General features: G+C 39.1%; 1 protein-coding gene across 1 annotated transcript in view; it reads right to left on the bottom strand.

Moving 5' to 3' along the window:
- Window positions 1-829: 829 nt before the first annotated feature.
- The window catches only part of LOC139740456 (spatacsin-like), a 45,513-nt gene continuing 18,853 nt past the window's right edge, over window positions 830-27,489 (bottom strand). The window contains exons 18-44 of the mRNA XM_071651053.1: window positions 26,884-26,953; window positions 26,430-26,598; window positions 25,802-26,079; window positions 25,151-25,259; window positions 24,437-24,596; window positions 22,929-23,142; window positions 22,568-22,678; window positions 21,562-21,704; window positions 20,107-20,307; window positions 19,245-19,352; window positions 18,113-18,311; window positions 17,161-17,381; window positions 16,018-16,155; window positions 12,809-12,993; window positions 12,014-12,170; window positions 11,173-11,473; window positions 10,607-10,746; window positions 10,075-10,212; window positions 9,362-9,425; window positions 7,977-8,153; window positions 7,226-7,368; window positions 5,989-6,093; window positions 5,250-5,418; window positions 4,479-4,555; window positions 3,832-3,981; window positions 2,939-3,090; window positions 830-1,004 (exon numbers count right to left, since the gene is read on the bottom strand). Of these exons, the coding sequence (XP_071507154.1) occupies window positions 830-1,004; window positions 2,939-3,090; window positions 3,832-3,981; window positions 4,479-4,555; window positions 5,250-5,418; window positions 5,989-6,093; window positions 7,226-7,368; window positions 7,977-8,153; window positions 9,362-9,425; window positions 10,075-10,212; window positions 10,607-10,746; window positions 11,173-11,473; window positions 12,014-12,170; window positions 12,809-12,993; window positions 16,018-16,155; window positions 17,161-17,381; window positions 18,113-18,311; window positions 19,245-19,352; window positions 20,107-20,307; window positions 21,562-21,704; window positions 22,568-22,678; window positions 22,929-23,142; window positions 24,437-24,596; window positions 25,151-25,259; window positions 25,802-26,079; window positions 26,430-26,598; window positions 26,884-26,953 (4,254 nt within the window). The remainder of the gene's footprint in view (window positions 1,005-2,938; window positions 3,091-3,831; window positions 3,982-4,478; window positions 4,556-5,249; window positions 5,419-5,988; window positions 6,094-7,225; window positions 7,369-7,976; window positions 8,154-9,361; window positions 9,426-10,074; window positions 10,213-10,606; window positions 10,747-11,172; window positions 11,474-12,013; window positions 12,171-12,808; window positions 12,994-16,017; window positions 16,156-17,160; window positions 17,382-18,112; window positions 18,312-19,244; window positions 19,353-20,106; window positions 20,308-21,561; window positions 21,705-22,567; window positions 22,679-22,928; window positions 23,143-24,436; window positions 24,597-25,150; window positions 25,260-25,801; window positions 26,080-26,429; window positions 26,599-26,883; window positions 26,954-27,489) is intronic.

Here is a 27,489-nt window from a genome sequence, read left to right as displayed (position 1 = left end):
AGTGTAGAAAACACACAGGTAGGTTTACTACACGCAGTTATAGTACTGGAGCAGTGCATAAGATGGAGTGCTTAACCCATTCCTTCTGCAAATCTCTGAGAAACTTCAATGCCCATAAACAAGATTCTTTTTTGCCTGTCAAGAAAGAATGGACAGGTTGGTAATCCCAATGTGTGAGAGCAGTCAAGTGATACATGTATCTCCTTTCCATGGTCAACTGCATGTACCGTCCAACATATGCAAACTATTGATCGGACATGAGGTATGAATACCGCTAGATGAATAGAGCGTGCACTGGGCTTACAAAATGCTCTGTTATACACTACAAAGGGCACCCAAGTGGGCTCAGCAAAAGTCAAAATATAGTGAGTTCAGTCTCGATTGCTAAGCACATCTTTATACGAGTTTAGCAGCACCACAAGCCCACTACTATGTTGGAAAAGGTAAATCACGCAAAAACACACAATTGTGACACAGAAGAAGAACAGACATTGGTAGCAGAAACTTTACACTTTCTGGTAAAGTAAATTTTCAAATCAGTTTAGGACTCATAAACATGAATTTAAGCCACGAATGCAGACACGCTGGTGTTCATTTTGGGAACCTGGTATACCAGGTTACCGTCTATGAGTTGATGCCACGGGAACCCAGTATACCAGGTTCGTAGAAGGAATGCATGAACAATATAGTACATCTCCTCTCACCGCATTTACTGTGGAGAATCTTTCCAGCTCCACAAACAGAGATGTTTCACATTTCACAATGCAACAGAATGTTAAAAAACCCGGGGGGGTTTCATGTTCTGAACCTGAGCTTCTTGTCTCCTGCTTTACGCTACATCAGTCAGGTACGCTCCAGCGTCTCCCTTCAGCAGACTGAGGGCTATGTCCTTGAACTCCAGCTGGTTTGCGATGCGATAGGTTGTCAGGACATCCGGACAGTGGCCCAGGAAGCGTTGCATGTGGGACACCACCAGGCTAGTCTTGTTCGATTGCTGTCGGTACCTGGAGAGAGATGGGACTGCTTTGCTAATGGCAACATTCATTTCACGTTCAGTACATTACATAGAGAGCAAACAAGCAAGAGCCACAGAATTGCATGTACAAGTGTGTGTGCACATGTTATTATAAGTAAATTCAAAAGTGGATAGTGTTTGTTGATTGTTCCATGTTGAGCTTGCTGCAGGGTTATCAAAGATAACTTTGTCAAAACTGCCTTCTTGGATGCCCTCTGTGAGTAAAACACATTTGAAGTTTTCAAAAAGCAATGATAAGGTCATTTATTAGAAAGTGAGGGTACCTGCATGTAGTACTCTGGCACTATCAGAATCAACTCACTGAAGCAGTAAAGAAGAGATTAACCTATTACAAGGGTAATTCCAGTGGCTTTCACAGAAAAAAAAAAATTGATCTTGCTCCACAGGTTTTGCATCTCATTAGACTTTAAGGATGCAGGACCCCAAAAACAAACAAGAAGTGTAAGTAGTGACTGCTGCATTTCTGTACAATAAATAGCTTTTGCTGCTAGATTAAATGATCAAAAGTGGAAAAAAATTCATATGTAGCCCCTATTTATGGACCATTGAACTCCAGAAGTGTTGTAGATAAACTCTGATCAAAAGTACTGAATTCTAATCAAGGTTGATTGTCACTGGTACACATACTTGTGAACTGCAAAGCCCTTGATTTGCTGGCTCAGTGAATCATTTCACATGGGGATGAACTGTAATATATATCATATTGGATGGCCCTAGCAAGTACAATATTCCCTGGTATTCCATGAATTAAAGCCATTCAATATGCATCTAATTATTATCATTATAGTTAATATCTAGAGAAGGCATTAACTGTAGAAAAAGTAGGATACTTCTATTAGACTTTGAAGTTGACTCTGCATTGAAAAAGAAGTGACTGCACTTGCACATGTCGCAAGATGTGTGCATGCTTGTGAATTGTAATGAGAGTTAGCTCATTTTGTATAGTAACAAACGTTTACACACTCAGCAAGCGCTTGTACAACAGATGAGACAAAATATGGTGCATTGTTTCACTACCACTAAACAACGGTAGCCTATGGGGAATTATACAACATTGGCCTACCATGTGTTTCATTCAATACGCTCTAATATTGCACAGTGAAAATTACTTGGGCAAGAATACGTTTTTAATGCGCCGCTAAAATGTCCTACATAGATGATAATAATAGATAATACTGTGTTCTAACAGAGAAACAAGTTTGATAAAAGCAAGTTAAAGTTACTATGTTTTCATCACGATGTACAGTAGTATTTGAAATGTCTTAGGCACAGATAAACTGAAGGTCAATTCGTTATTGTCACTAATTCTAAACCTTAAATTTTGACAACTTTTCTCTCCCCTTTGTCTGATTTAAGTGAACATCTTGATCACTGTATTGGTGTGATCGTCTTGTTTTTTCCAATCAAAGTTAATTAAAATATTCACTGGAGTTCTCCTTTAAATGCTTGACATATTTTTTGAGCTGCACAGTTTAATGGAATACCAGTATCACTAACTCTGCAAGTTGAATGACCGCAAATTATGGAACACACAATTTTATGTCACAAAAACCACAACTTTGATTACTGTACTTATGGGCCTCTACTCCAGGGACCTGTTGCATAAAAGTTACAATTATGGTAACTTTGCCATCCAATGGTTACTGCCATGGCAACAACACTCAGCAGCCAATCAATATCAAGAATTCCATGGAAGTTACCATGGGATGGTATAGAATAATTGTAAGTGTTATGCAACGGGCCCCTGGAGTGTGTTTATCACAAAACAAATAATAATGAAACAAACAAACAAACAAACAAACAAGGACCCACAGCTTTCTTATCCCACCTAACTTGGTGGAGGCCTCTCCATCTAAAAAATTCATTTGCAACAGATGTACACTCAAATGGCTAGGGCCATACCTGGAAGCGACCTCTGTAAAGTGGTTGGCAGTTAGCTGAATGCTCGCCCGGAAGTCTTCCAGGTACCTGAAGTTTCCCTGGAGGACAACGTTGTGGTAGAGGGCAGCAGACCACTCACTCTGCTGGGGGTACGCATCTTGAATGATAAGAGCCTGCAGGGGATCACAAGTCAATTGACGCAGATAATGCACAGTGACAAGTTCCTTAAATAGTTGTTGTATTTTCAGTATACTGGTTATACATATTGATAAACAAATTCAATGGGGAAAATATAGTGAATATAAAAATTATTATAGGCACAGGACTATTACTGGTGCCTGTTGATAGTCACAAAACACACAGAGATATACATGGACATATACAATGTACAGACACAAGAAGTTTACAGACATATGTTAATACCCTATAAACACACTTAGAGAAAACAATTTCCAGAAATACTTACTTTAATGGCTCCCCTTTTCTAACTAGAAGTAATAAAGTGGTGGGGTTACGGTAGAGTTCATCCTATTCGATTACCAAGTGCAGACTGATGACAGAAATTTACAATGCTTGGAGAGGAGGATGCTCTCCAATTAAGAAACTTAAAGGAAAAAAAAACAAACTGGACACTGGAAGGAAATGATATCACAAAGAGACAAAGCCCGAATTGGTGAAATCAAACAAAAGACTAATGATATCACAAGGCCAGACAGATGTGTGGATATACACTTCACAGGCAAAATAAACTTACTAATGAGCAAATTCTTGAAAATTAGCAACTGAACCAGAAATAATAGTTCACGTTTCTTTTCTTTTCCTTTTTTTTTTGGGGGGGGGGGGGTGGTGTCTATAAACCCCTCCTTGCATAACTGATACCACCAACAATAGCAACAACAAAAACAGTCTAATACCTCATGAAATTTGGGGTGTTGGGAGACGAATTTGGGAACATCTTTGGGGTCGATGTTGATAACCTTTGACCTCAAGGGAAGGAGATGGATCTGAAGAGCTATCAGCCTGGCCTTCTTGACACAGCGCTCTGCATGACGCAGACAGTTATCCTGACGGAAGAGGGAGGAAACCAAAGGAAGGAACACTTCCTTGAAATACAAACTTCACTCAATGACTGCATAAACTTTATAAATATATCAGTCAATATGTAAAATAACCCAGAATAGTAAATGCTTCATTTAAATCGGATCACAAAATAACAAACTTACATGATAATTAAGAGTTTAAAAATTAATATGTACTAATTTGAGACTTTTCTGATTTTTTTTTAACCACAATTGCAAAGGAATGCAAAAAATCTGCAATATAAATATTGAATGGACAGTGAATGGATTGATGTGAATAGAGTTATACGATGGCATGCAGTAATAACATGTATCACATGGTCAAATGCACTTTTTACCAAAATGCTGGTTGAAGAAAGCATTTCCTAATGACATGATTTTTACCTTGTTTTCAGCACCTCATAGCACCTACTGTCAACAAAAACTTAATACTGATAGCACCATCCGTGATCTGCGGCTCTAAGAGTGGCTGAATTACTTACCTGTGCAAAGTTCTTGGCAGCGTTTGTCAAGTCTTGCAGGATGTTCTCAAGAATATTCTGAATCTCAATGTTGCTGTCTGGAAACAAGAAATCAAATGGATGAATGGAAGTGAGAAAGTAAATCAATTTTTTCTTCTTTTTTACCCCCTTTTTTTAGTTCAGTAGCATTTTAGAGTGTGTGTGTCACTGATTTAGAATTAAGTTTGCATGTCCACTCATACCATGCAAGATTATAGTATATGAACTTCGCAATAGAAAAATTTGTTTGTACCGTATGTGTAAGCATACTCAAAATGAATCATCATATTTACCAACATATAAGATAATGTACAGGTTGTATGTGTATTCAGAAAAAAAAAATCACAGACAAAAGGATTATCTCAATCATAATGATACAACAAGTATTCAACTACATTATGGTTAAGACGTATTGTAAAGCTGCAAGCTGACTGCATGCTACAGTAATAGTTCAGTTTTCTTTAAAAAAATATCATGTTCATAATTTGAAAACTCTTTATAGTCTTATAATGACAAATTACATTCTGGGAGTATTCTGTATTGAAGCAACACTAATAATATCACTTAGCAGAGGAGATGCTGCACATCTATTATCATGATTTTTTCTTTTCTTCAAATGCACCTCCCTATGTCTACACTTTTAGCATCTGGCCAATGCACTTTATAATGCGTGAAACATGGGGAAAAGGAACTGACGGATTGCAGAGAAGAGTGCTTGCAGTGGGGGCTTAAGTAAAGGCACCTGCTCCTTACCCATACTCCTTGATTCTAGTGACTTGATCCTCTGTATAGCATCCTGCTCCAGCAGACTGGCCACCTCACGGTACATGCCACATTTGAGGGCCACAAGGCCGTAAGTCTCTGTGTCCGGAGGGTCACATCTCTTCAGGTAGTCCAGCAGTGCCACTTTCAGCTTGTCGTCCTGCAAATAAAAGGAAAAGAAATAGAAATACTGGTACTAACAGAAGATGGCAATGCCAGGGTGGCATCCAAAACGTAGATGAGATGCAGTCATGGTTACAGTTCTTATTGGATGAGAATGTTTAGTCCTCTCAATCACAGAATTCAGGGAGCAAATATCACAGCGAGTAGAAAAGGGGACAGTAACTTCATGATACCAAGCTGATATCACTCAAAAAAGTCTAGGCAGATATGTAAGACTACTTTTTTACTCAGTCTCTTTTTGAGAATTATGATAAAGAATACAAAAAAACAAACAAACCAACAGGTAGTTGTGACATTATAATGTAATATAAAGGGAGAGCAATGCCAGAAAACTTGTGAAATAGTAAAATGATGCAATAGAGAGAGAGATAGATTGCCACGCAAAACACAGAGATAAAGAGAAATATAAAATCACAGATCGAGCAATAAAGGTGGAAATGAAATCAACAAATTCCTACTTCATGAAAAGTGATAGACTATCCACTGTTCTACAGATCACAAATCATCGACAGATCTCAAAGTCCTTAATGTGATCACACTGGCTTACACCGGCTCCTTTCTTGAGAAGTGCCTCAATTTGATGATTTGCCCTCAGGATCTCAAACAAATATGTCATCTCGTTGTATCGTCTCACTCCCATCACAAGCCGAACCTGTCAGACAAAATGTAAAGAGGGAGAATAAACAACAACAATGAGTTATCACAATGCTTACATTATTTGGCATCATGTGCTTCATATGTTCTGGACCTCTGGACTCTACAAAACCCTGGCATTTACTCACAGTTACAGTAATTTTAACACAAAAAAATTTTAGTATACCAGTAGTTTAGGTTTGCCATGTACTGTACGAGCTGAAATTTTCACGTACAGATATTTTCACGAATTGCTACTTGGAGGACATTTTCTCGTGTTGTTAACTTCGCAGTTGTGAGGGTCTAACTGAACTTACTTGAACTCTCACGCGCGTTTTTGTTTCGCGCGTTGTTATTTTCGCAGTTCAAAGGCGATTCGCGTAAGTCGCAAAAATAAAACCACCGCGAAAATTTCAGCTCGTACAGTAACCTTTGACATACACTGTAATGAACAAAATCAGCTGGAAGCCAACAGCTACCGTCGTATCTTCCCGTCGTAGCCCCTTCCCAAATATCTCACCATAGAACAATGCAGCAACCACCATGGACCATTCTACATTTTCATAAATTAGGTCAGATTTCAGAAGTATCAAAAAGATGCTAATATAGTTTGTTACACTTTCTTAGTAACTAAGGAAGTCTACAAGTAGCCTTTATCCATTGTTAACTGTTGTGTATTTCTGGAATGGTGTAGATATGAAGGAATACACACACATATGTATATTGTACATCTACTTTTTTTCAAATTTTTTATAATTTCGATTTCATTTATTGCTATACAAACTTTACATTCCTCATGAATGTTTATTAATATCCAAAATGTTTAAACAAAATCTGTATCTCCTGTCAAGGAGTACATGTGAATCACTGTACCTGAATGTTCAGGTAAACAAATTTAGAGATATTCACATATACAAAATAAAGATACACAGCTAATATCTCTTGTCTAGGTATACACTTGAAGCAGTCTACTTGAAGGTTCAGGTAAACAAACACATACACTCACACAACACAGATATGCACACACACAAAAAGTAACACACAAACTCTTCCTTCATCCATCTTAGCTGCACAACACACACTTTACACACACCAACACGCAAACACGTGGGCATGTACACTTGAAAACACTTCATAAACAGAATACATACCATGAGACTGTACTCTTCTGTCTGCGTGAGGGCAGCAACACAGTCACTACAAGCCCTCAGTACGGAGCTTATGCCCTCCATGTTACAGCTGAGGGTGAAGCAGTCATGGGCCCGAATGATGAGCTCAACTTCCAGACTCAAGGCTGTAAACCACAAAATAATAGTTCATGATTATCATGATGTTGATGATACTATTCTCACTACTACTACTACTACTACTACTACTACAACTACTACAGACTACTACAGACTACTACCACTACCACTACCACTACTACTACTACTACTACTACTACTACTACTACTACTGCTACTACTACTACTACTACTACTACTACTACTACTACTACTACCACTACCACTACTACTACAGACTACTACCACTACCACTACAATCACTACCACTACTACTACTACTACCACTACTACTATTACTACAGACTACTACCACTACCACCACTACTACTACTACAACTACTACTACTACCACTACCACTACTACTGCTACCACCAGTACTTCTATACTACGACTACTACCACTACCACTACTATTTTAAATGTGATGTGCAGGCATACTTTTCTCTGTGCGTTTAACAACTCTCAAAATTATCAGAAATTCCTGTTTCGCACAAAAATTAGACTTCCTAAATATATGACATATACAATAATCTACTTCTTAGATCTGAGATACACACAAGAAAAAAAGAATAAAAAAGGTAGATGAAGGGCAAAGTATGATAACTAGACTGACCTGGCCGAGACGTGCTGAGATCCGAGCGTGATATCTGCGTGGCCTCGTCAAGGAGCCTGGAGCCCAAGTTGGCCGGGTCCTTACACAGCTTGGCCAAGTTCATAAAGGTCACCTTGTCGACCCGCTCTGGGGAAGGGGCATCGCTGGAGGCACCAGGGGCTGTACGTATCAGGTTACCTGTCAGACAAAGAATGTCCAGTGTACTACAGCAATATTTTGATAATGCATGACTACATACTGCAAGCATGGTAAATTTCAGTCTTTTCATTTTCACAATTTTTGTGAGGGGACTGATATTCCCTAGAATATTGCATTTCATACCACAAATGTGCTGTACATCATCTCCACAGTGGTTATCACTAACTTTTCTCTTGAAAAGGGAAAATACTCATTTCTCATTTTGTCTCTGTGGCTCTTGAGCAAGAATTCAACCACTCATGAAATTGTGCCTCCAGTCTTGATTCACAACAACATATGGCAAATACACAATGAAAAAAATGTTAAAGCACACAAATACACACCAACACAAGCATACAAGAAAGTTGTAACAAACTGGTCGCGAATATCTACCACCAGCATTAGTCATTAACACTAGAACTCATCCAATAACATCACAAACTGCTACTTTGAACAATCATCACTTAAAGTCCCTCTTCTCACTTTCTTTGTTTGATGGAGGAGAATGCATTCAACACTGTGCAAATGAAAAAGGCATAGGCTCTACCATTATTTTGAAGGACCCTTCATCCATTGTGAAATAATTACATAATGCATCCTTTGTCGCTGAATTAATCACATCACACACACAATGATGCATTGCAACAAATGAAGTAGATCCACAGGCTGAGCTTATTACATTCCACATACTATATAATTCACAAAGGGTACATGTATGACATGAACACTAACTTAAATGTTTGAATTACAGGGCATTTAGAGCACTCCTAAAGTGCTCTAAACTGTGCATGAGCAGAGAAGCAAGCCCTGGAGTGCTCAAAAGTGACACCCCTCTCAACATTTTAATAGTTCAGGAGCGCTCCTAGAAGTGCTCTCAACTCTGTATAAATAGTCAACTTTTAGCTTTTAGAGCGCTCTGGAAATGGTATACCGCAAACACTGTGCATACAATTTATATGTTCAAATTTCCCACACTCGTGACATTTACCATCACAGATACGCAACACCTCTCTCAGCCACTTCGTGCGTGGTTTTGGTGGGTGGTGACTTTCTGCACGAACGGACTCAAGTGCTTCAGGAGAGCTCCTGTGACCTACTCTGTGTATAAAAAGGGGTATCATATTTCCAAGCCTCCTGTTAAATGACTTTATTATTTGTTCACTTGGGAAGAAACACAAAGATCAATTTCAGAGAAGCTAGAATCTTACTATTTCTTCTCTTTAGTTTCTGCTGCAGGGTTGTCATCACAACATCCACCAGAAAATTTGCGACCTGAGAGAGAGAGAGAGAGAGAATGTAATTGCAAATAATTATGCACTGAAAATTACAATGTTAACCCCCCACTCTTCTGCCTTGACCAACTCTTTACAGGAACCAGGTGTGCTGATTACAAACTCTATGGGGACTTGCAGCAAATCAAAGAAAGAGAGAAAGAAAAGAGACCAATCAAGTGAACAACTGTGACTAATGTTTCATACAATGTCAGTCTGCTTATAACTGACTAAGGTTTATTAATCTCACAGAGAATTTAAGAAAAAAATCATGAATAAAATAAAATACCATAATTATATATTTGTGGATTATCAAGAAGTCATCCCTGGCACTTTATACATTACTAGGTGAAATTGCTTTGTTCAAAGTTCCGACAGTGGCAATCCCAAAAAACAACAACAACACAACAAAACAATAAACAAGATGGCGTCAAAGACAAGTATGTACAGTGGACTCCCGTTGTAACGAAATCCTTGGGATGACTGTTTTCTTTCGATATATCAAAATTTTGTTATAACCAAACAAATTAACAATAACAAACATAGAATGGATAATGTTGAGGCCTGAATTTTGATTTCGTTGTAATCAGAATTTTGTTATAATCATGTTCGTAACAGGAATGCACTGTAATAAGACATGCATTGAATACCTCACTGTCTGCCAGCTGATTGGCTCTAATGAAATCTTTGGTCAGCAGGTAGCAGTCTGGATGGCTGGACTGCAGCAGAGACTTGACCGTAGTGAAAGGCACCTGTCTGATCAGTGAATCATATGGTTTGCCCAGCACCTACACAATCAGAGACAGAACAGAACCACATAACCATGATACCATCGCAAGTAGTACCTACATGGAGTGTCACTTCGGTATTTGTTGTTTGTGTTCTCCGTAATAATAATGTTTTATTTGTACAATGTTTAACATCATCTCACTATGGAAATTAAATTTCTAGGTCGTTGAGCATGGACGAGTTAGTCTGAATTATCAAGGCCAACAGGAATATATGCGAACTGTCTTGCTATTGATCCACTAAACATAGTAGCATGGAGAGCAGATGTTAGACATCCCAGAACCTGGGACACCCTCAGCAGATATAAACTAAAATCAAGATCAAGCAAGCACGCACTGAATATTACATAGAGAATCTAAATCTGAATCAGAATTTTGAGATCCTCCAATCCACCTGTGAGATTCTGTAGATGTTGGTGATGCGGTCACAGCAGGATCTTGCTGCCAGGGTGTGGTCAGCAAGAGCCTCCATGGTAGCCAGTCTCTCATCCGGCCCTGGGGCGCTCAGCTCCTGGTTTATACCCAGACTTGCAACTGTGGGTGAGACAGCACAACACGATGAAAAGAACTAGTTTGTTACAGTGGCCCTTGCTCTCTATGATTCAGTTTTTACCCTTTTTAAGTGGGAGAGCAAAGCAAAACAAAAACACTAGCAAATAAAATGCTTGTTACATTGACATTCAGTGTACTCAAGCAGTGTTCCCAATAAAAAAAAAAAAAGTTTCCAGTTATTGGGCGAGTGTGGGAGCACAGCCTTTCATGCTGGGTCCATTCAGTCAACAGTGATGAAGATATCAAAGTCCTGATTTTTAGGAAGATGTTGATGATGATCACAAAGATGATAATGATGTCAATGATGATGAATGCTGTTAAAATAAATAAACTTCAATACAGCTACAATCAGGTAAGGCTTCCCAAACAGAGGACGTTGTTAAAACATGGCAGATGGCCCATTCTTACCACTAGGGGTTCTCTTGAGTCCCTTCCGGCGTCCACCGTACACTCCCGTTGGGGGGCCTAAGAGGGCCAGATTGCTTGGCCTCCGGGCCAACTTGGGCTGGCTGGTCCTTCTCTTGACCAGCGGCTGCAGGCTGGGGTCAATCCCCTCTGGTGTGACCGTACCCTGCATCAACTGTAGACAGGTCAGGGCGATCGTGAGGTCACGGTAGGTGTGGCCAAACTGAGCGGCCAATCGGTGAGCCTGGGCAAGGCAGCACTGCTGCAGCAGACTGTCAATCATCCCATTGAGGGCACTCTCCTCCTAGTAAATATTGTGAGGGACGGACAGAACACAAGAGTTTTTGGGATGATTAATGGCATATAGCATATGCATACTGTAAAAGCAGAAATTTCTACAATGTGGAAATTTTAACACATTTCACACGGCCAGAAGCAAGTGCGAAAACAAAAGGACGCAAACATTTTTGCTTTTTATATTTACCACTATGATTCTTGTGAAATTGAAAACATGCAAAATTCATCTTACTCGGGAGAGTGTGAAAAACTACTCACGTGAAAATATCCACTTTTACAGTGAATGGAATAGTGGGTTTAAAAAAATGCACAGTAACTATACTCTTTCCAGATATGTAAATATCAAAACATGCTCAATTTATTGCACAATAAATATTCCCTAATTTTGTTTTTCATTGTTCTGAAAGACAAACAAAGAATGAATGCTACTGAAACAGATCAAAATAATCTGCCTCCATGCAAACAGACCGACTGATTGATTTGATTGATTAAAGTCCTCCTGTGTATCCAAGGTGAATCTGTGATATGATTGCTGGCAGGTTTTTACCTCTTGGGTCTGGAGGCTACAGGTGGCCTGGGTCCCTGGGGGCAGAGATTCAACACTGTAGAGGAGCTCTGTTGCACCCCTTGACTTGGGTATCCAGTCTGAAGCACCGCTGTGTCCACCAGACAGATCCAGGCTGGTACACCTCTCCCCTTGCTGTCTGGCCTGTTCACACATTCATATAGAACTCCGTGAAATTCGAGTCAAAATTAGACAAATTCCATTATTCGTGACCAGCAAATCAACATACAAGGTGTCTCCCATACATTTTAATGAAGCTGTCGCGGTCAAAAGCTTGAGAAGACACTCTTTCTCTTCATTATGTTTTCAGCCCAAAATATAACGTTTCCACATTTAAAGATGATTTTGTCTTTCCATAACATAAGGATAACATCTTCTCACAAATCTCATAAAACTTACAATAGAAAATCTTAAATGGTACATGACTTAATACAGAGCTGCTTACCTCTGCAGATCATAAAACATACCACAGTACTACAGCACCACAGTAGTTTGATAACAAACATAATTTTTTGGCGTAAAAAACAGTCAAAACTGCACATACTAACCACGCTAGGCCAACTCATAACAAAACAAAGCATCCAAATATACATGTTTCAATTCAAAAGCATATGTTCATACTATTCATGAAGAAAAAAACAAACTATGTAAAGATATATGGCTGGCAACTCTGCTATGACATCACAAAAATGTACAATGTCTACAAGTAACATGAACAATGTATTGGAATCTCGAAAGCACAGCCCAGGATGAACATGTAGACTACATGATGGCTACCCTGTCATTACCTTGTCCACCTCTGCATGCAGCCTCCATTGCCACACCTCCTGTTCCACTGACTGCTTCATACCCTGGCTAGCACCAGACTTGTGGTGAGATAACCAATGGTGTGCGAGGCCCAGGAGAAACGCCTTCTCCCTGGCTGGTTTATCTCCCGTCAGCTTGGTTTCACAGACTTGTGTCTGTTTGGAGGAGGTTTGGTAAAGAGACATTTAAAATAGGAGTACACACACACATAGATATGTAGCTATATACAGGCACAGAGATGTAACAATGAATTTATAGATGAAGCAAGACCGGCATGAATACCATACTTTAATACACGTCAGTATATAAATTCACATGTCAGAGTTGATAGACAGAGGGATATTATAAACACTAAACAAAAAGTAAGTTCCCCCTAAAACAAACTTCTGTAATTTATGAATCAAGAACCTTTGAGGAAATCTGAATACAGGATCATGAAGCTGTATTTCTCGGCTACCTTTCATGTGAAATTCAGTGGATATCACTTGGTCACGCTTGAGTGAGCATGACTTAAAGTCAAAATAGTCACTTTTTGAAGTTCACAAGCCCAATTTTGCAACTTTGATTTGGTGATATCAGAACAAATTTCAATTTTCCAGGAAAAAAGGCATGTAACGTATAATTTATGTGCTTCTTATTGTACCATGTGACTTGTGCACAAAATTTCACGGTTGAGTGAACACGGGGTGAAAATTACCAAAATGGCCGATTTGACATGTTTCTCGTGGTAATTTCTATCAATTGAGATTGAATTCGTGTGTTGAATAGTTTTTACACACAATTCAAGTAATTTCACGGTTAAATGAGCACATTAAAAACAAAGAAAAATAACAATTTAAATTGTGCAGTAAGAATTGCTTTAATTTTGTGCACTGAAATCAACTGTATGATACTTTTTTTATGTTGAGCTAACACCCACACGCATATCAGTGACCACCTGACATTTCAGTCACGCTTCAATAAGCATGTGAGGCTGGAAACCCTTTTTTTACCCTACATAATGAAAAATTGGCAGTTTGGCCATAATCCCCATGGTAAGTTCATGTGAAGAGGAGGATTTTATGATTTTGAAAGCTAGCAATGGCTTTTGCATGCAATGTGGTTTATTTTACGGTTGAATGACCACATTATGAAACAATGATTTATCTTATTGAAATCATCCAGCAGGTGTTGCTTTGATATTCTGCATTTGAAATCAACTGAAAAACATTTCATCATTGCGTTTTAGGACCAATATAAATGTCTCAGTGATCCTAGGCATTCCTTCAAAATTGTACACTTCAAAGGGCACATGGGGCCGGAAACCCCGTTAAATCTGTGGCTACTTTTGATTAAATATTGAAGTATTCCTGGGAAATTGGTCTGCCTGTAGTTTGATGAAATCCCCTTGTTGGGGCAGAGATGAGAAATTATGCAAATCAAATCTCCGGGCCTTTGTTCTCGCTACTGAATACTAATTTTGGCATTAACTTCTTGATGTCTTTGTGACGTCATGAAGTCATGCATTAACTCGAGGGAAAATAAATGCAATTAATCATTGACATGGTACCAAATTTCACGTTTGTTAAACATCAATATCCTCCCGTGCTGCAAATATGCACTGAGTCTGGAGACAGATATTGATTGTGGTGAGATAGTGGCCTTTGTTGTTCATGTGGTGTTGATGATTGTGATGGTGATGATTGTTGATTAAAATGTTGGTTGACTATTATGTGATCGTTATGTCAATATAACACAGATCATGGGTAGCATCTGCACTCACTTTTTAGACTCTATCCGCTAACACCGCTGAACACGTCTTCATAACCAAAACAAATGTGAATCGTACGGGAATTTCAACCACGAGAATGGTTTTGACCTGCACACGTTGCTCGTCTTATGTGCTCACTGAAGCATGTCACAATGTCATTTTTTATTGAAATGTTATTTTTTTTCATTGAAATCAGAGTAATTTCCCAACATTTCAACTAAAACATTAAAAAAAATGAATATTTTTGTATTATATAGGGTAAAAAGGGTTTTCCAGCCCCACATGCTCGTTGAAGCGTGATCACTGTATGCACAGTGGTATTAAACACAATACAAAAAGCATTAAACAGTCGATTTCAGTGCGCAAAATTATCGCAATTCTTACTGCACAATTTAAATTGTTATTTTTCTTTGTTTTAATGTGCTCATTCAACCGTGAAATTACGTGAATTGTGTGTAAAAACTGTTCAACACAGGAATTCAATCTCAATTGATAGAAATTACCACGAGAAACATGTCAAATCGGCCATTTTGGTAATTTTCACCCCGTGTTCACTCAACCGTGAAATTTTGTGCACAAGTCACATGGTACAATAAGAAGCACATAAATTAAACGTTGCATGCCTTTTTATCCTGGAAAATTGAAATTTGTTCCGTTATCACCAAATCAAAGTTGCAAAATTGGGCTTGTGAACTTCAAAAAGTGGCCATTTTGACTTTAAGTCATGCTCACTCAAGCGTGACCAAGTGATATCCACTAAATTTCGAATGAAAGGTAGCCAAGAAATACAGCTTCATGATCCTGTATTCAGATTTCCTCAAAGGTTCCTGATTCATAAATTACAGAGGTTTGTTTTAGGGGGAACTTACTTTTTGTTTAGTGTTTAGATAGGTGGACAGATAGATATATAGATAAATAGACAGATAGGTAGGTAGATTGATAAAAATACATTAATTAAAGAAACAAATAAGTAGGAGGGTATATGTGTATGTAGAGAGAGAGAGACAGATAGACAGACCGACTTATGAAATATATTCACTTGAAGGAGATACTGTTTATAGTGTAATTCATGAAAAATAACATTTATCATTATTTTATCATTCTCTCAAAGAGAAATGTTAAACAGCTTAGTCTAGATCAAGGAAAGAAAAGCACTGCATTCTCTTGAAAGTTTGATTGACATTGACAAAACATTGTTTATTACATTTTGAAATCATGCATTTCCATGTCCAAAACCATATGTAGGGGGCCAGTATTAAAAGAACATTCAAAATAGCTGCATACTTGTGTATCACTTTGGTTTGCTTTGGACTGCATATCTCAATTGCATCCATTGCAATAGTCTCTTCTTAAAAATCAAAGCTCAGGTTCTGTTCGAAAAAGCTTTGCAAAGGGCAGTGCAATCTTGTAGCCCAGATGTCCAACACACCTTGTAGAACTCTGCAGCGGTCTGTGGGTCCAACTTGACCTTCATCAATGTCTCGTTGCTCTTGATCCAAAAAGCAATTCTGCCTGCATCGGTGGATCCCGCCTCAGAGCTCATAAACTGGGAGAGATCGCTCAAAACCTGCACAGAATTCATTGGAGGAACAATGCACAGAATAACATATCATTAAATTTAGATTTACAATTACATTCTAAGTTACATGTTTCATACTTGAGGCAAATTTATTACCATAACCTGTGCACTGAAGTAAACATAAGCAGGAAGCACATCTAGTGGAGCGCTTGTTCAGCATGCAGATGATTGATTAAATGATTGATTGATTAAAAGGTCTTTATTCAAATAAAATCTGAGTCGGCGACTAAAAGTCGAATTACACAGATATACAGAGATTATACAGCAAAACAGATGAAATAATAACAATCATAATACATAAAAAAATACATTACATTCAAACATTCTGTATACACAACTAATACATTTTTAACGCTACAGATTGTTATATAAATAGATGATGCAAGCACTGTCATATTTTCTAAACCCTTACTGTGCTTTGGGCATCTCTCGGCATACACACTGCAGTGCTATGTTTGCTGATTGGCACTGATGTCTACAAACTTAACTGTCTTACTGAATAGAGATTATCTAATCCCCCTAATCCCTATTGTGTCACTTTGGCCTTCCTGTTGGACTGAGACACATTGCTACACCTGAGGTAATCTGATAATCTCTTCATTGTGGCTGCTATGGAGTATCATATCCTGTTTCTCCTCCCATTCATTGCACAGAGCAAAGCCTTATGAGAGTAGCTTTTGAATAGACCCTTAACTTCAAAGCCTCTTTCAGTAAAGACTTTTCTGTAGTGTGCATTTCCTTCACAGTATTTAGATAGGATAGGAAAGTCAATTAAAACTGAGTTATGCATCATTTTGAAGTTTGGACTCTGGTTTTTTGTTTTTTTTTTGTTTTTTTCACCATTGCCCTCAACTAAAATTCCATGTCTGGCAATTTTTTGGGTGGTTTTGTGATGCATGGTCACAAATGATCTAAAATTAAATTTACAACAATCTCTCGGCTTTCTGATCAATATCTGGTGATTTTCTAAAAAATTTAGCTCATGGAACTCACATGTTGAATGACCACACTGTCCGTGGACAGGCCAGCCACCAGGGCAAACTCCCTCGCCTGGTCAAACTTCTTCACTTCCTCCAGTTTGGCCAGGAGTGAGCGGCACTCTTCCCCAAAGGCATCACCGTTTCCATTTGATGCCAACATCTTCTTCAGGTTGAGCTCAAGCCCAGTTCCTGAAAGAGCCTTTTTCAAGCCATGCAGTCTGTTGTAATCTGGAACTATTGACCGTAGAAAAGACAAACACAAAGGTGCATTAATGACCGACACACTGTCAGGGACGAACATGCAACTCTTCACCACATTCAACAGTTAACAATGGAGACACTAGAGAAAAAAAAACAAAACTTTAAAAATTTGGTAATTTGGCTAAAAAATGTGAAATTTTACATTTGAGCAAAAAAAAAAAAATGATGGCATATTTTATCTAATTCCTCTGTTATATGGTCCAAGTATATTTTGAAATGTGAACATTTTCATATTTATACAAAACATGTTTGACACTGATGTATTGTGTTTACTAGTAAAAACCTTCCTTCTGTGCACTTGACTGTATCTAACATCATAGATGATTTTTCTAAAAACTACCTGGGCCCCATTTTACCAAAAGATAAAATCAATTTTAAATTTCCTTACCACACAGGCTGCCATACACTTAGAGTTGAAATCAACTAGGTAATCAATTTTAAGTCTTCATGAAACATGGCCATGTACTCATCTGTTACTGCTGAACATCAAAGTGGAACAAATTTTATGTAATTGGAAAGCACGATGTCATGGAAATTCTAAGGTACAGAAATTAGGCAAACAATGCTCAATGACTCTATCAAGCTTTCATCGTAATGGATCACTTTCAATCTTGAAAGATATACACACGCACGTATTAAGCCTGACAACCTCACACATTACTATAAATACATGCACACACAAAACTCAAACGGAGCCAACTCACCATCCATTCCCACAGTTCTAGAAAAGTTGGCCTCTGCCAGGATCTCCAGAAGGAAGCCGATTTCCCATTGGCTGCCGCAAGAGAGGAGTATGTTACGGGCCATGTGATTGGCTGACTCCTGGAACCACTCCAAGTGGCCAAGCCGTGGCCTATGCGTGCCTACATCTGGCTGGTTTCTCATGCTGCTGCGTCGCCGACACTATCATTATAAAGGTGAAGCGGTAACAAATCTGGATACAACAACTCATGTAGTACTTCTCTTTGGTTGTTTTCACTTTTTGCATTTGTATTCACTTCTTTGTATGTTTTCAGGTGTTTAATATTCAAAACTAGAGAAGCACTCTGAGAGCGCAGACCTCCGCCAAGCATGCAAATCATTTTCACCACTGATTTTGTTCTTCCATAGAGAAATCAGTGATTTCCACCCATACGTACTTATAGCATTGTGTGCTGAAAGTTGCCTGATTTCCCAATATAGAAGCCTCTGTTACGTCATAAACCCTCAGCTGCACGGCACGCCTCGCCCCAGCAGAAACTAGAGCACGCACTTTAGTGCGCGCAGGCAAACCTCATATATGCGCAGCCTGAACTCACAAGTTCATTGACCCTACCTGCCAAAATATCAAAAATCCTTCATAAATTCCTCCCAAATTCTCGGATCACTACCAAAAGTTAATCGTTTGTTACCTGTGTCATTCTCAACCTTTCCTGCAAGTTTCATCCCAATCCGTGCACTACTTTTTGAGTTATTTTGCACATGGACAAACTAACTAACTAACAAACTAACTACCTAATGAACGAACGAACAAACAAACAAACGGTAATGAAAACATAACCTCCTCCCTTGGCGGAGGTAAATATGGAGGAAAACAGTTTCTATTAACTATAGAAACATTGGCATACAAACAAATAAACACAAACTGCTTTCACTGACTGAAATGCTTCTGAGCTTTTACTTGAGATTGAAGAGGAACTAAAGTCATTCAGAAATAGCAACAGTTGGAAATCAATGATTTTAACCTCAAACAGGTCTAATGAGATAGAGACCTGTGTGATTTTTTTTTTTATCTTTGTAGGTTTGTGATGCAAGAAAACATTCTTCTTAACGGCTTTAGTAAAGGAAAGAACATACTGCAAGGATCGCCTCATGGAAGAACTCCAGATCAATCTTGCACTGGTTTCTGTCACGGTGCACCAGGAAATTCTCACAGAAATCCAGAAAAGGGTTCAGGGTACCCTTCTGAAAAGATACAAAAAGGTGGGATGAAATGAGACTCAACAAACAAACATCACCATGTCAATAAATCAGTTACACCATCAGCACAATCTGCATATATATGCCACCATCTGCGACTGGTATGTTTCAGACATTTACAAACCGATCAAAACATCACTTAAATTTGAGCAGAGAAGGGACCTCATCCTCTGAAATCTCATCTGTCATGTCAATTGTACCAAATGATAAATTTTAGCCCTTTTTTCTTCAGCGACTATAAGACATAGACTAATGGAAACAATTAGATGGAAGCGCAGTCAATCTCCCCACTGCCGACAGCTGTCAATCACCACGACGTCAATGAAAGGAAACTTTTTGTGTATAGACAGCATTACAATGATATTTCCTTATAAAACCAACAAGAACTTTAATGCCAACAGCATTTAAGTGGGGCCAAAAAGCAGTAACAAATCTGAGATGGTTGTAGACGTTTTTGATATAAAAATAGAGAATCTGATATTTTTTCATGTAATCAATAAATGTACATGTGACCATCATCATTTTTTTTTTTGGTACAATTTTTTTGTCAGTACGCTGCTCACACTCTTTCTTTCTTTCTTTCTTTCTTTCTTTCTGCCAGTGAAAGGCAAATTTCTGCATTCAAACACACAATAAAAAATCTTGAATCTTGAATCTTAAAATGTGAATATCTATTATGAACTACTGCTATATCATACTGGTATCAGGAATAAAGATGTGAAAGTGATGAGATGCACACCTTGTCAAATATGTGAAAAGCCTTGGTCAGAAGAGTGATTCTCCCTGATTCCATGGCAGTGTCTGCCAGAGACTGTAGCTCATCCAGGCTCCAGCTATGACTTTTGACAGAGGATGCTGACCCCACGACCTTCTCCACACTGGGGTCGTCAGCGAGGGCAGCATACAGCCATGAGCACAGACAGTCCAGGATGTTAGCTCCCTGAGGTTAAACAAATGAGACAGTTAATTTGGCGATAGACCTTATGCATGTGACATCACACAGCCTTAGAAACCAAAGCACGCCCTCACTCTGAGGGCAAGCGAGCGTGCATGAGCACTGGAGGCCTAGGCTATTCATCATTCACAAGGTAAACAAAGACCCTTGTGGGTGGCATTGTCTGCAGTTTCGACTTTATTACTTCGATAAAGCTTTCCAAAATGGTGAATTTTTGCTGTGTTGTGGGATGCTCAAACAGCAGTAACCGAGAGAAGGACTTGTCTTTCTACAGCATACCGGCAGTTTTGCAGCATCAAGGTGAATACTCGCAGAAACTCTCAAAACAGCGGCGGGAGAAGTGGATTTCTAACATCAAACGCAGCGGATGGGAACCCACACAAAATTCGCGTGTATGCTCCGCACATTTCATTCATGGTACATTGTATGTACTGCATTTTGGTGTCTTACTCTATACCGTAACTCTTGCAAACAACAGCTTCTTGCACATGTAAAAATTTAAGATAATCTTCTGAGGTAAGCAATTTGTTACTTTCAATACTGAAAAGATTGACATCTTGTGCAAGAAGCTTTTGCAATGCATAGGGTCTATATAGACACATATAATTCAAGATGCAGAATCATACTATACAGGGGCCGTGGAATGTTTTTTCTATCTTTTTTTTTTTTCTTCTTTTTTTTTTTTTTGGAGGGGGGGGGGGGGTCAAGGGCATAATGTAGTTCATGTGGTTTGGTCAAGGGTCAATGGTACCCCTTGCTTCACTGCAAGGATCTCCAGACAGAACCCTTGGAAAGTTCTGGGTGTTTGTGATTTTGTGAGGGTTTTTCATTTTCTTTTTCTTTTTTTTAAAGACAAATGTGTGTGTGGGGGGGGGGGGGGGTGGCTGCAGCGTAAAAATACTACTAACAAATGATTTATATTGGTGCTCTGAACATCACTTAGATGTCAGCTACATCTAAGATGCACCATTATCAGAGCTGCCAACTTTTGTAAAAGTCTTTCAGTACTTTGATGGCTGAAAATCAGTAATTTGCTTGTAACCTTCAGTATTCTTCTCCAACTTCAGTAGAAATTACTGAAAATCAGTACTAGTTGGCAGCTCTGAATAATGAAGGCACACGCATAAAGAGTTTGTAGATTCCTTTTCAACCAAGTTAAAGTAAAAAAAAAAAAATAAAAGTACACAAAAAATCTTTATGACATATTCAAATCTTGTTGCTGTGGCAACGTAGTCATACCTGATGACAGGCAGCAATGACAGCCAGCACAGGCTGCTCCAAGAGTACAGCATGGATGAGGAATGCTCGCCAAGGTTTGGGAAGTTTGCCACACTGGAAGACAATCTCAAATAGCTCTTGGGAGAGATCACTGATCAATAGGTCTGTGACATTGAAAGCAGAAAAGCAGAAAATCTTTATCCACATCATGCAATTTTCTTTTTATTAACAGTCAAAGGCAAGTTGTACTTCACTTCCTCTTTCATACTTCTTTTAAAGTGAATTTTGGTCATCTATATGGAGCCAAAGGAATTGTAATGAAATTATTGCATGATTTCAGTCCTTACTAATTCACCTTCTTGCTAATAAAAAAAAAATCTTTAAGACCTAAAAAACATGATCTAGAATCTGACTGTTTCATGGCTGTGTGCCACTTTTAATAGGGATGTGAAAAAGTTTGCTACTAATTGCCATAGTATGCACGATGATAATTGAGAAGTTCAAATTAGACCCTGGTTCTTTCTCTATCACTTGGTTTATCATAATATCAATCAAAAGAGCAGTCTTACTTTCAAAGAGCTAGAGCATAACATCTATCATTAGCACTCTTTCTTCTAAAACATGGTCCTTGTGAGCCCATAGTGCATACATTTTCTGTTTAAGCTGTGAGAGGAGGCACTTAATGACCTGACCATCTCTCAACCAGGGTTCAAACATTCACTCTCACCATCCTTCAACCAGGGTCAAAAGACCTTCACACTCACCATTGTAAAATCGTGCAATTCAGTCTCTGACTACAATGCGATTGAAATAAAACCATTATTGAATTGAATTGAATCCCTCAACCAGGGTCCAGACATTCACACTCACCATCCCTCAACCAGAGTCAAGACATTCACACTGTAAAGACATTCACACACACCATCCTTCAACCTGGGTTCAGACATCAACACTCACCATCCCTAAATTGGGGTCAAGGCATTCACAATCACCATCCTTCAACCAGGGTCATGATATTAACACTCACCATCTAAGGCATCATCCTCCGTGGCTGTCTGCTCCTCCACAGATGCTGGTTTCCTCCGGTCTGGATCACCACTTGACTCATCAGCATCATCACTTGTCTCAGTTGCTGCACCTACACAGTGTAATAGGATTTGTAGCATTTATATATTTTGTCCTTTTTTTGCACATGTTCACAGAACAAGGTAGTTTGTCAGACTGTTATCTTCAATATAGACGAAAACACAGTACATCAAAACAACTTATATCAAAGAATAATGCAAATACCTCTTTATCTTTCTACCTATATTTCTATCTATCAAACTATCTATGGAGATGCAATGTAATATGTGACTTATGGCAAACACTGGAACTCAAGGAAGCACCTGACATGTTTTGGAGGAAGCCCATCTTGGTGTAGTAGGCTGACCGGTAGTCTTTGACCGGCATCTTGGACTTAGCGCCACCTGGACCACCTGGGCTGCTTGCCGAAGCCTCTCCATCTTGAAAGGGGGCAGGACCATAAATGAGGTGAGAGAGGGCGTGGCTCAAGTGTTCCCGGATGGTGTCACTCTGGAATGACTTCACCAAGTCAAGGACCTGTGGTAAAACATGGAATTTTATCAGCAAATCAGGCAGGTAACAATGATGATGATTCACAACATTTGTATAGTGACATGCATCTGTTGTAGAAACATTCAAAGGTACAGACTCCTACAAGAGAGTTAGTAATTGAATGTCTGGTGAAAAATGTGAGTCTTGAGTGAAACTTTGAAGTGCTTCAAATTGGCAGTTTCAAAGAGAAATGATGGGAAAAGAAGCAATAGAGGAAAATGTCCAGTCTCAATACCCCTTGAGAAGTGTAATGGGCATCTGGAGAGTAGGGCCAGATGAAGGAAGGGCCTGGGGCTTGACCAGGTGCCAGAAGACTGAATTTCAAGTCAGAGCAGATAGGAAAAGTGTATTTAACAATGCAGGATGGTAGAGTTCTCTCAGTCCACTACTCTGCCTCCCTGACAATTCTGGTGCTCACAGTTGCATTTCTACTATGTCTTTGAGCAGAAGGGTTCATTTCATTTTTCATTTCATTTCATTTATTTCATTTCCAACAACATTTTCATACACAAAATAACACAACATCAATGCAATGTAGTAACAAAGAAAAATATGTGAAGTTGACAATACTACGCATCACAAAAGCAAAGTAAACAATGAAAATTGAATTGAAACTAAAGTTGCAGGAAATGGAGGAGACATGCTAAAAAGCTAAGCTTGTATTTTGCAGTCTCCTCGTGGACAAAAAGACTAAATAACATCAAAAAGCAATTAGCTAGACATAATATATCGGTGTACAACACTTACAGACCTATACATATGAACAAACAAACAAACAAACAGACGGACAAACAAACACAAGCAACCTCTCTTGTAAAGAGAAAGATAGAGAAAAAAAACGTAAGGGTTAACGTAATCTCAGAAGTCCTGATCACAGCCATTTCATTTTATTTCTAATGACACATAACATAATACATACATGTACACACTGTATCGCATATCAGTACAATATTGTAACACGGGAGAATAACACGATATTTTTGCGGCATGAAATTTTTGTGAATTGGAGCCGACGGCCTTTATCGCAGCATTAAATTTTTCGCGAGTTGCCTCCAACATTCAATGCATATAGTGTAGACAAGAACTTTTGTGTGCATTTCAATATCCTGAATCTTGGCTCTCGCGAAATTTGCGAAATTAAAGTGCACATGAACATTCCTCATTTTACAGTACTGTGAACTGAAGTACAATAAATACTGCAACTTTTCTGATCACTTTTAGAGTCATGCAAAAAGAAAAAAGGAGGAAAAAAAAGCCATGGCAAAGGAAGAATAGATACCTGGTGCTTGGGGTACTGATGTGTCTGAACAAAGCAAATGAAGTGGAGCCAGCTGTTAGCCCTGGTGCACTCCCTGAGGAATGCAGTTGTCATGGCAACACCATGCAGACGACAAAACATCACAGCCAGGTTCCACTCCTCAGCAGCACTCCAGCTCACCCTGAAAAAAAGAAGAAGAATTTCATTGCCCTTTAGTTGAGGAGTAATCATGTATATTTTCATGAATCTTGGCATTTTTAAGTTCCAAGTTCACAGATAAACAATTACTGATGGAGAGGTTAATCAAAGGTGAAAATACCATGAAAATAGATATGAAGAAATTTACATTATTTGTTTTTCAGTTTCACATGCACAGAATGAATCACAGAATTTAAGATGAAATAAGGCAAAAAATACCACAAATTTCAAGAATTACATGCAGTCATACAGATTTTGATGAATTTAAATAACAATTCAACTCCTTTGTTTTAAGGTCCAAGGTGCTTCCATGATGAAACATCACACTATGTCCCTTTGGTATGATTTCAAACTTGTGATGAATATATACCTGAATCCAAGAGTTACTCAAAGCCTCAAAGCAAAACACTGATATAATCTTTTGAAGAGTTTTCCACATTAACAATGGTCAACTTCATTCACTTGAATGCATTCTACATTCTACATCTTTGCTTGCATCTATGTATGCATTCTGAGCTTAACTAAATTAAACTTTACCTCTCAACCTTGAGCTGATCCACCCTACTGGAAATGGCATCTTCCAGTTTGTGCAGCACAGACTGGGTGCACAGCTCACTGCCTTTCACACAGGACATCATCAGGTTAACTGCATGGCAGATCAAAAGTCAGGCATGCACAAAACATGGCAAAGAAATAGTTTGAATAAGCACATACCACTCTTGCTCTGCTCAACAAACTAGACTTTCACATTAATAACAGCCACATAAAGACACCTTTACAACTGTCACTAGTCATTTCTTGACAAATTCCCAATGCTATTTTCAGTGCCTGCAAAGACACTGTGTACATGAGATGGCCTCCTCTTTATTAAATGAATTATTTTGCATTCCATCCTGTCTTCCTTTTTATCCATGCATTCCATCTTGTCTCTCCGTGTTGCATTAAGCTTCTGCAATATTGCGGCTTTGATCATTCATCTGCTACTTATACACTGTAGTTTTTGTGTTAGAACTACATCTTACCCTTTTAGATGTTCTTATTGTTACAGGTTATAGTCACCAACGTAAACGTCAAGAAAGCAAATTTTTCCTAGATTAGGAGTAGAGGTGATATATAGTTCTCTACATGTATATGAAAACTGCATTACACCAGCTCCAAACTTAAAACTCTATCACCCTATCCACACACCAACATATCTGTCCGAAGCGTCCCTCTTCTCCTTCAAACTCCTCTCCGCATAGCTTGCGCCCAGCTGACCAACTGGCCCGGAGCTCATGTCACCGCCAGAGTCTGCAGATTGACTCCACAGGTGGTCAGCAATGGTCTTGGCCGTCTGGACATCAGTCCTGAGTGACAGGCTGTCCCTCCCAAGCATCTCAATGAAGGCGACGCACGCAGCACAGATGCCGTCATTGGCAAAGTTGTGAAGGGCAGTGATGTAAGCCTTGACGTAGACGCGGAACAACCTGTTGCGAATCGAGGACGCAGGAGGAAATAGCGTCTTGTAAAGTCTTCAGTTCAAGAGAAAAACTTGCAGCTTTTAGCTTGTTGCTCTCCATCAACATTGTGCGTAATTATAGACCAGTGCTCATATGACATCACAATCATATGACTAAAATGGTCAATAGTCAAAATCTGATAAGCTGCTGATTTCGTTAGAAACTGTTCAATATTTCTGAATTGCTTTCCACTACTCCATGTGCATTAAAAACCATGTAAATCATAATAGGCAACTTTCATTTAAATGTTTTCAAGATCCCACTATTAAAAGAAGTGTACGCTGTATGATGCCAGCCACAATTCCAGATGAACTCACGTTGTCTTGGTAACCTCTTCTCCTGCTTGTAGCAGGCTGGTGATGAAGGTGATGTAAGCAAAGGATGGTCGGCCCTGCTTCAGGTAGTAGGTGAAGCTGAAGGCTTCTGTGTAGGCGTACCGCTGGATCAGCCGCGGGTCGGAAAAGTATGGCATCTCACTTGAAGTATCTGCATCATGTTACACACAAAAATTCAATGCGTCTTCAAGCAGCATTGGTTTCACAAGCCTCAACAGATTGAAATGAAGAGTAATGTTTAATATCAAGGATGATTTCTACCATTACAATACAATAACAGATTGAGCGAGCTGCCCCATGGAAGAGTTGTAAAACTTTTTTCCACAGTTTTCTCTCCTCCTTTTTCTAACTTTTTTTTTTTCACTGGCTGCATTTGTGTACTCCTTCACATACAAATTGCTTGCATCAGCCGTGAGATGGCACCACGTATACATACCTTCAATGCTGGCCACATTGTTGGTGGACCGCCACAGAAACAGTTTCCTTGGGTCAAGAGGAGCATTGCCCTAGTGAGAAAACATTATATGACATACATGAGACCACATGATACAGCATGAAATGTTGGATCACAATTATCATTATCATCATCATCATCATCATCATCACCATCATTATGCAATCTACTGGTATGCATATCAAGTCTCCTGTCTAATCTATAGAGCTGAAAGTATAGGCCAGACTCCAGGGGCATCAGCAGCTTTTCTCAAGGGTGGGGGAGTGGGGGTGGGGGTGCATGTATATATTTCTGGTTCCACTTCCAAGTTTCTTCAGCTGACAAGCAAGCCAAAAAAAAAAAGAAGGCGGCCTCTTATCCGCGCATGCAAGGGAGCGAGGTGACCGAGCCCGTATGAGCGAGCGGGGAGAGTCTGGGAGGGGGGTATCCCACCTCCGAGACCATGGAGATTTAAATTGTGTGTGCATTCTTGATAAGTAAAACTATTTTTTCAAGGGTCTGAAGGGGGGTGCATTCACACCAAAGCACCCCCCCCCCCACCATGACGCCCATGGATTCTATGGTTCACCTGTGCATCTATCAAGAAAA

The sequence above is a fragment of the Diadema antillarum genome, unplaced genomic scaffold (genome assembly GCF_040938485.1).
Source record: "Diadema antillarum isolate AM-2024a unplaced genomic scaffold, OU_Dant_1.0 seq00000854_RagTag, whole genome shotgun sequence".
Classification (NCBI taxonomy): Eukaryota; Metazoa; Echinodermata; class Echinoidea; order Diadematoida; family Diadematidae; genus Diadema; species Diadema antillarum.
Note: the sequence above shows the minus strand (reverse complement) of the source record. Positions and strands in the feature narration are given on the sequence as shown.